This window comes from Nerophis lumbriciformis, linkage group LG30 (genome assembly GCF_033978685.3).
Source record: "Nerophis lumbriciformis linkage group LG30, RoL_Nlum_v2.1, whole genome shotgun sequence".
Lineage (NCBI taxonomy): Eukaryota > Metazoa > Chordata > Actinopteri > Syngnathiformes > Syngnathidae > Nerophis > Nerophis lumbriciformis.
This window is the reverse complement of record NC_084577.2, coordinates 32,387,657-32,397,774: the sequence shown is the minus strand read 5'-3', so window position 1 is coordinate 32,397,774 and position 10,118 is coordinate 32,387,657. Positions and strand designations below refer to the sequence as shown.

Genomic DNA, 10,118 nt, shown 5'->3' with positions numbered 1-10,118 from the left:
GATAATGTAGAACACAATAAAGAATGTGAGATATATCAGCATACATTTAGCATTAATGAAGCAATGTTTAAGACAGAACACAATATAAAGTGTGAGATATAACATTACAATATGAGGGTGCCAACATTACAATATATTCTTCTTTAATACTTGACTGCCTCCAGTGGTGAAGATGTGTTATTACACAATGTTTATATTTAATACTTGACTGCCCCCAGTGGTGAAGATGTGTTATTACACAATGTTTATACTATTTAATACTTGACTGCCCCCAGTGGTGAAGATGTGTTATTACACAATGTTTATATTTAATACTTGACTGCCCCCAGTGGTGAAGATGTGTTATTACACAATGTTTATATTTAATACTTGACTGCCCCCAGTGGTGAAGATGTGTTATTACACAATGTTTATATTTAATACTTGACTGCCCCCAGTGGTGAAGATGTGTTATTACACAATGTTTATATTTAATACTTGACTGCCCCCAGTGGTGAAGATGTGTTATTACACAATGTTTATATTTAATACTTGACTGCCCCCAGTGGTGAAGATGTGTTATTACACAATGTTTATATTTAATACTTGACTGCCCCCAGTGGTGAAGATGTGTTATTACACAATGTTTATATTTAATACTTGACTGCCCCCAGTGGTGAAGATGTGTTATTACACAATGTTTATATTTAATACTTGACTGCCCCCAGTGGTGAAGATGTGTTATTACACAATGTTTATATTTAATACTTGACTGCCCCCAGTGGTGAAGATGTGTTATTACACAATGTTTATATTTAATACTTGACTGCCCCCAGTGGTGAAGATGTGTTATTACACAATGTTTATATTTAATACTTGACTGCCCCCAGTGGTGAAGATGTGTTATTACACAATGTTTATATTTAATACTTGACTGCCCCCAGTGGTGAAGATGTGTTATTACACAATGTTTATATTTAATACTTGACTGCCCCCAGTGGTGAAGATGTGTTATTACACAATGTTTATATTTAATACTTGACTACCCCCAGTGGTGAAGATGTGTTATTACACAATGTTTATATTTAATACTTGACTGCCCCCAGTGGTGAAGATGTGTTATTACACAATGTTTATATTCTTTAATACTTGACTGCCCCCAGTGGTGAAGATGTGTTATTACACAATGTTTATATTTAATACTTGACTGCCCCCAGTGGTGAAGATGTGTTATTACACAATGTTTATATTTAATACTTGACTGCCCCCAGTGGTGAAGATGTGTTATTACACAATGTTTATATTTAATACTTGACTGCCCCCAGTGGTGAAGATGTGTTATTACACAATGTTTATATTCTTTAATACTTGACTGCCCCCAGTGGTGAAGATGTGTTATTACACAATGTTTATATTCTTTAATACTTGACTGCCCCCAGTGGTGAAGATGTGTTATTACACAATGTTTATATTTAATACTTGACTGCCCCCAGTGGTGAAGATGTGTTATTACACAATGTTTATATTTAATACTTGACTGCCCCCAGTGGTGAAGATGTGTTATTACACAATGTTTATATTTAATACTTGACTGCCCCCAGTGGTGAAGATGTGTTATTACACAATGTTTATATTTAATTCTTGACTGCCCCCAGTGGTGAAGATGTGTTATTACACAATGTTTATATTTAATACTTGACTGCCCCCAGTGGTGAAGATGTGTTATTACACAATGTTTATATTTAATACTTGACTGCCCCCAGTGGTGAAGATGTGTTATTACACAATGTTTATATTTAATACTTGACTGCCCCCAGTGGTGAAGATGTGTTATTACACAATGTTTATATTCTTTAATACTTGACTGCCCCCAGTGGTGAAGATGTGTTATTACACAATGTTTATATTCTTTAATACTTGACTGCCCCCAGTGGTGAAGATGTGTTATTACACAATGTTTATATTTAATACTTGACTGCCCCCAGTGGTGAAGATGTGTTATTACACAATGTTTATATTTAATACTTGACTGCTCCCAGTGGTGATGTGTTATTACACAATGTTTATATTTAATACTTGACTACCCCCAGTGGTGAAGATGTGTTATTACACAATGTTTATATTTAATACTTGACTGCCCCCAGTGGTGAAGATGTGTTATTACACAATGTTTATATTCTTTAATACTTGACTGCCCCCAGTGGTGAAGATGTGTTATTACACAATGTTTATATTTAATACTTGACTGCCCCCAGTGGTGAAGATGTGTTATTACACAATGTTTATATTTAATACTTGACTACCCCCAGTGGTGAAGATGTGTTATTACACAATGTTTATATTTAATACTTGACTGCCCCCAGTGGTGAAGATGTGTTATTACACAATGTTTATATTCTTTAATACTTGACTGCCCCCAGTGGTGAAGATGTGTTATTACACAATGTTTATATTTAATACTTGACTGCCCCCAGTGGTGAAGATGTGTTATTACACAATGTTTATATTTAATACTTGACTGCCCCCAGTGGTGAAGATGTGTTATTACACAATGTTTATATTTAATACTTGACTGCCCCCAGTGGTGAAGATGTGTTATTACACAATGTTTATATTCTTTAATACTTGACTGCCCCCAGTGGTGAAGATGTGTTATTACACAATGTTTATATTCTTTAATACTTGACTGCCCCCAGTGGTGAAGATGTGTTATTACACAATGTTTATATTTAATACTTGACTGCCCCCAGTGGTGAAGATGTGTTATTACACAATGTTTATATTTAATACTTGACTGCCCCCAGTGGTGAAGATGTGTTATTACACAATGTTTATATTTAATACTTGACTGCCCCCAGTGGTGAAGATGTGTTATTACACAATGTTTATATTTAATTCTTGACTGCCCCCAGTGGTGAAGATGTGTTATTACACAATGTTTATATTTAATACTTGACTGCCCCCAGTGGTGAAGATGTGTTATTACACAATGTTTATATTTAATACTTGACTGCCCCCAGTGGTGAAGATGTGTTATTACACAATGTTTATATTTAATACTTGACTGCCCCCAGTGGTGAAGATGTGTTATTACACAATGTTTATATTCTTTAATACTTGACTGCCCCCAGTGGTGAAGATGTGTTATTACACAATGTTTATATTCTTTAATACTTGACTGCCCCCAGTGGTGAAGATGTGTTATTACACAATGTTTATATTTAATACTTGACTGCCCCCAGTGGTGAAGATGTGTTATTACACAATGTTTATATTTAATACTTGACTGCCCCCAGTGGTGATGTGTTATTACACAATGTTTATATTTAATACTTGACTACCCCCAGTGGTGAAGATGTGTTATTACACAATGTTTATATTTAATACTTGACTGCCCCCAGTGGTGAAGATGTGTTATTACACAATGTTTATATTCTTTAATACTTGACTGCCCCCAGTGGTGAAGATGTGTTATTACACAATGTTTATATTTAATACTTGACTGCCCCCAGTGCTGAAGATGTGTTATTACACAATGTTTACATTTAAGAAACAACAAAAGCAAACTGAAATATGAGCACTTTATTTGGAAAATCACCTGATGCAGCACTTCCTGTTTCACCTGAATGGCACAACATCCCCTTGTTTACACCATTGTTTACCTCAATGTTTACCATTGTTGACCTCAACATTTACCATTGTTTACCTCATTGTTTACCATTGTTGACGTCATGGTTTACCATTGATGATGTCATTGCTTACGATTGTTTGCTCGCAAGTACAGCCCGGAGGACAGGACAAGGAAAGAAGGATAGGACAAGGAAAAAGTGGACAAGGAAGGAGGAGACAAGAAAGGAGAAGGAAAGAGAGAGTGGACAAGGAATGAGGAGACAAGGCAGGAGGAGACAATGAAGGAGTGGACAAAGAAGGAGAAGGAAAGAGAGAGTGGACAAGGAATGAGGAGACAAGGAATGAGGAGACAAGGAAGGAGAGGACAAGGAAGGAGAAGGAAAGAGAGAGTGGATAAGGAATGAGGAGACAAAGAAGGAGGAGACAAGGAAGGAGAAGGAAAAAGAGAGTGGACAAGGAATGAGGAAACAAGGAAGGAGGAGACAAGGAAAGAGTGCACAAGGAAGGAGAAGGAAAGAGAGAGTGGACAAGGAATGAGGAGACAAGGAAAGAGTGGACAAGGAAGGAGAAGGAAAGAGAGCGTGGACAAGGAATGAGGAGACAAGGAAGGAGAAGGAAAGAGAGAGTGGACAAGGAATGAGGAGACAAGGAAGGAGTGGACAAGGAAGGAGAAGGAAAGAGAGCGTGGACAAGGAATGAGGAGACAAGGAAGGAGTGGACAAGGAAGGAGAAGGAAAGAGAGAGTGGACAAGGAATGAGGAGACAGGGAAGGAGTGGACAAGGAAGGAGAAGGAAAGAGAGCGTGGACAAGGAATGAGGAGACAAGGAAGGAGTGGACAAGGAAGGAGAAGGGAAGAGAGAGTGGACAAGGAATGAGGAGACATGGAAGGAGTGGACAAGGAAGGAGAAGGGAAGAGAAGTGGACAAGGAATGAGGAGACAGGGAAGGAGTGGACAAGGAAGGAGAAGGAAAGAGAGAGTGGACAAGGAATGAGGAGACAAGGAAGGAGTGGACAAGGAAGGAGAAGGGAAGAGAGAGTGGACAAGGAATGAGGAGACAGGGAAGGAGTGGACAAGGAAGGAGAAGGGAAGAGAAGTGGACAAGGAATGAGGAGACAAGAAAAGAAAAGAGAGTCCTCTGAGCCCAAAGCAAAAACCTGAGAATGAGGACACAAAGTTGTCATGCAGGAAAGTAATCAAAGTTCATGCTGTCAACTAATCAATCATGCACTTATTGACATCATGGAAGAAGACAATATGTCAATGATCAATGACCATCAGTCAATCAAATGATTAGAATAATACATCAATGATTCATGAATATCAGATCAATAGATTTGATTAAAAGGATGATTATTGGATATTATCCAATCAGATCAAAATAATTGATTGAAAGGCTGGCAAATGGATATGATCCAATCAGATCAATAACAGTGATTGAAAGGGTGATTATTAGATATGATTTAATCAGATCAATAGAATTGATAGAAAGGATGATTATTGGATATGATCTAATCAGATCAATAGAATTGATTAAAATGATGATTATTAGATATCATCCAATCAGATCAATAGAATTGATTGAAAGGATGATTATTAGATATGATCCAATCAGATCAATAGAATTCATTAAAATTATTATTAGATATGATCCAATCAGATCAATAGAATTGATTGAAAGGATGACTATTAGATTTGATCCAATCAGATCAAAATAATTGATTGAAAGGATGATTACTAGATATGATCCTATCAGATCAATAGAATTGATTGAAAGGATAGTTAATGGATATGATCCAATCAGATCAATATAATTGATTATAAGGATGACTATTAGATTTGATCCAATCAGATCAATAGAATTGATTGAAAGGATGATTATTAGGTATGATCCAATGAGATCTATAGAATTGATCCAATGAGATCAATAGAATGGATTGAAAGGATGATTACTGGATGTGATCCAATCAGATCAATAGAACAGATTGAAAGGATGATTGCTGGGCGTGATCCAATCAGATGAATAGAACAAGGATGATCAATAGATGATTAGTGGTCACAGTGTAGAACTCCTAAGGCCGGGTCACCTGGTCTTCAGACCTTCCTTCAGGCGCCGCCATCTTGTTTGAGGCGCTGACTGCGAGCCTTGTAGACCTCGATGAGTAAGTCTTTCACGTACTGAATCTCTCGCTCCACAGACTCCGCCTTGTCGCGAAGCTCCCGGTTCTGTCCCTCCAGCCCGTGAAGCTCCTCCTCCAGAGAGTCTAGCTCCGCCCTCTTCCTCAGCCTGTACCTGCACACATCTGCCGTCAGCCGGGGGCCACGGATCAATACTGACCAGGTTACCTGTGAGCCGCCGTTTTGTTCTGGTCTCTCTTCTTCTGCTTCCTTTCTCCGGTGTTCACGTCCAGACCAGCCGTCGATTTCACCGAGCACGCTTCGTCCTTTAGCCTGTGGCCGCGGTGGGCGGAGGCGCCGGCCGGCGTTCCCTCGGACAGACACTCGTAGCTTTGGTCCGCAAGGCATTCTGGGTAGAGGTAGTGGCTGTGTTGGGGCTCGGCCGGCGCCGGCTGATCCAGCTCGCCCATGAAGCCGTGGTACGGTTCCGCCGCCAGCGACTGGTGGAAGTAGCCGTCGGCCATGGCGGTCTCTTGGGGGACGCCGGCAGCCGGTCCGGCGTCTTTGGTCCAGTGCTCGCCTGCACCGTAACTCAGGTTGACTTTGTGACTCTTGTGCTCGTAGGAGCAGAAACTTCTGGCGATCTCTTCGCTGCAAAACATTCCTTCGGAGAAACAATAACTCTCCTCTTCCTTCAAGGACAAAGCACATTCTCTCACCTTCTTCACGCCGCTCTTATTCGCCGCCTTCAGCGCTGAGTAATGATTGACGGAGTACTCGGCGCTGCCCGAGTAACTTCCTGCGCGCCACGCCTCCGCCTCCTCGCCCAGGACTCTTCGCCCGCTGCGGTGGTGGTGGTGGTGGTGGTAGTTGTACGGAGCCGGCCGCGCTATCTTGGAGCGGCTCACGGCCAGATCCAGGTCGCCGGTTGCCAAGGTAACGACCACGGGGCTGCTCTCCGATTGGCCGCCCCCGTAGGAGCCGTAGGGGAACTGGTAGTACGACGGCGAGCCCATGGCTTTGTCACATTTGGAGGATTTGCTCTCGCAAGACTCGGAGCGGAAGTAGTCCTCCAGCTGGGCCAGCTCCTCCTGCAGGAGCGAGGTCATGACCTCCAGGTCGGAGGGCGCCTTGACATGGCGCACCGGCGGCGAGGGCGGAAGCGAGGACCCGGGAGACGAGGCGCTGGTTGACACGAAGGAGGACAAATCCACTTTTTCCGTCATCCAATCTGAGCGACCATCACCTGAAAAAGGCAAGAAATCACGTGAGGTGTGTCCGATCAGGAAGTAGTCGCAAGTGAAAGTGAAAGTGAAAGTGAAAACCGACCGATCATCTGAAAGTGGTTGAAGGGCATGTTCCTTCGCGCGCCAACACCTTCGCCTGCACTGCGGCGCCCGCATCGCCGACCGCCAACATAAAAAAGCACCTTGGCCAAACTCACCAATCACTGCTCGCCTTTCCGTTGGCTCCGCCCCCGACCCGGCCCCTGATTGGCTGCGGCTAGCCTGCCGGAGAGGAAGACCGTGCGGCGTGAAAACCAGGCGAAGTCTTCTGCCGACGATCCGTGCCGCCGTCGTCTCGTCGGCTTTCGCCAAATTCTTCCACGCCGATGACCTCGCCACCAAGTGTCACGCCCAGGAACCCACGCCTGCGCACAAACATGACGTCATCTTTGTAATTACATCCTCATGCTAATTACAACATCCTCATATTAATTACATCGTCATTTTAATTACATCGTCATTTCAATTACAACATCCTCATATTAATTACATCGTCATTTTAATTACATCGTCATTTTAATTACATCGTCATTTCAATTACAACATCCTCATATTAATTACATCGTCATTTTAATTACATCATCAAATAACATCATTATATTAATGACTAAAATTAGTAAAAATATTAATAAATATTAACAATATATGAAATAAGTTCAGTGTTTTAACAAACAATCTTTACAAAAGTATTTCATGACATCATATTACATTATATTGCTTTAAATACTAGTAAGAAGTTACAGTAGTACTACTAAAAAGTACTTCTGACAAGTAGCAGTAGTACATATTAAAAATGACAGTAGTACTAATGATCGAGTAGCAGTAGTACTAAAAGTACTAGTAGTGCAGATGATAGAAGTGCTACAAATACTTGTAGACCTAATACAAATAGTAAAAGTAGTACAAATACTTGTAGAAGTAGTGGAAATGCAAGTAGATGTACTACAAATGATAGTAGAACTACTACAAATATTAGAAGTAGGAGAAGTACTACAAATGATAGGACTACTACAAATAGTAAAAGTAGTACAAATGCTTGTAGAAGTAGTACAGAAGTAGTAGTAGTAATGATAGCAGAAGTAGTAGTAATGGTAGTAAAAGTAGTACAAATTGTAGAAGTAGTAGAAATGCTAGTAGAAGTACTACAAATGATAGACCTACTACAAATAGTATAAGTAGTACAAATACTTGTAGGAGTAGTACAGAAGTAGTAGTAATGATAGTAGAAGTAGTGGTAATGATAGTAAAAGTACGACAAATGCTTGTAGAAGTAGTAGAAATGCTAGTAGAAGTACAACAAATGATAGTAGAACTACGACAAATGCTAGAAGTAGTACAGAAGTAGTAGTAGTAATGATAGTAATGGTAGTACAAATGATAGTAGAAGTACAACAAATGATAGTAGAAGTGCTACAAATGCTAATAGAAGTATTACAAATTATAGTACAAGTACTACAAATGATAGTAGCGGTGCTACAAATGTTAGAAGTTGTAGAAATGATAGTAGACGTACTACAAATGATAACAGAAGTACATCAATTGATAGTAGAAATACTACAAATTCTAGAAGTAGAAGAAATGATAGCAGAAGTACAACAAATGGTAGAAGTAATATAATTGATAGTACAAGTAGTAGAAATGTTAGTAGAGGTAGTAGAAATGCTGGTAAAAGTACTACAAATGCTAGTAGAAGTAGTAGAAATTATAGTAGAAGTACTACAAATGATAGTAGAAGTAGTAGAAATACTACTAGAAGTAGTAGAAATGCTAGTAGAAGTAATATAAATGCTAGTAGAAGTACTACAAATTATAGTACAAGTATTAAAAATGCTAGTAGAAGTACTACAGATGCTAGTAGTATAAATGGTAGTAGTGTAAATGGTAGTAGTACAAATGCTATTAGAAGTAGTACAAATGGTAGTAGTACAAATGGTAGTAGTATAAATGCTAGTAGTATAAATGGTAGTAGTACAAATGATATTAGAGGTAGTACAAATAGTAGTAGTACAAATGGTAATAGTACAAATGGTAGTAGTACAAATGCTATTAGAAGTAGTACAAATGGTAGTAGTACAAATGGTAATAGTACAAATGCTATTAGAAGTAGTATAAATGATAGTAGTACAAATGGTAATAGTACAAATGGTAGTAGTACAAATGCTATTAGAAGTAGTACAAATGGTAATAGTACAAATGGTAGTAGTACAAATGCTATTAGAAGTAGTACAAATGGTAATAGTACAAATAGTAGTAGTACAAATGGTAGTAGTATAAATGGTAGTAGAAGTACTTACCTCATAGTTTGTGTGTAGTGAAGATTTATGAGGAAGTTTAAAAGTCCATCAGTCACTAACTCGATCACTTGTTGTCTTTAACTAAACACCAACACTAGTCTTAACTAGCACTAGTCTCTAACTAAACACTTGTTATTCACCTACACGAGTCCTAACTAGCACTAGTCTCACTAAACACTCAACACAACAAGATGTCAACTTTAATGGAAGCAAGAAGAAGATGTGAAGTTTAGTGAGAGCAAGACGAAGAAGATGTGAAGTTTAATGGAAGCAAAACGAAGAAGATGTGAAGTTTAGTGAGAGCAAAAGGAAAAAGATGTGAAGTTTAGTGAGAGCAAGACGAAGAAGATGTGAAGTTTAATGAGAGCAAGACGAAGAAGATTAGAAGTTTAATGGAAGCAAGACGAAGAAGATTTGAAGAAGAGAAAGTTTGAAATGTTTAAACTCGTGACGCCTCCCCGCCTCTTCACCGCTCATCGAATCACTCCGCTGTTAGTGACGTCATCCGCAGGACGGGACTTTCCCGCCACCAAGAGACATCTAACGTCTCCTTTGCCTTACTTTTACTCTTTTATTCTTCACTTTCAATCTTTCATCTTTACTTTCACTCTTTTATCTTCACTTTAACTCTATCATCTTCACTTTCACGCTTTCATTTCTCACCGTCTCTCTTGCCGTCCCGTCTTAAAGTGACAGTACACTAAAGATATATGCCTCAACAACCTTTTCCCTCCATAAACATGTCAGATGTGCACCTTGCTTTTACACCTGAGATGAGTTCAAAGTCCAATGTGAGTTTTTATAATCGGACA

The 10,118-nt window shown here is 39.4% G+C and overlaps 1 protein-coding gene across 3 annotated transcripts; it reads right to left on the bottom strand.

Annotated features, from left to right (window-relative positions):
* Positions 1–3,546: 3,546 nt before the first annotated feature.
* LOC133579709 (uncharacterized) lies at positions 3,547–9,765 on the bottom strand. Of its 3 annotated transcripts, none has more exons than XM_061934102.2 (4): positions 9,307–9,765; positions 7,171–7,377; positions 5,955–6,972; positions 3,547–5,901 (listed from the first exon to the last, which is right to left on the bottom strand). In XM_061934102.2, exons 3-4 carry the CDS (start codon positions 6,950–6,952, stop codon positions 5,715–5,717), a joined length of 1,185 nt encoding a protein of 394 aa, XP_061790086.2. In that variant the 5' UTR covers positions 6,953–6,972; positions 7,171–7,377; positions 9,307–9,765; the 3' UTR covers positions 3,547–5,714. The 3 variants fall into 3 exon arrangements, with proteins under 3 accessions (XP_061790086.2, XP_072768047.1, XP_072768046.1); XM_072911946.1 differs by lacking the exon at positions 9,307–9,765 and having other exon boundaries at positions 5,955–6,377; positions 6,446–6,972; positions 7,056–7,184; XM_072911945.1 differs by lacking the exon at positions 9,307–9,765 and having other exon boundaries at positions 7,056–7,184.
* Positions 9,766–10,118: the final 353 nt, after the last annotated feature.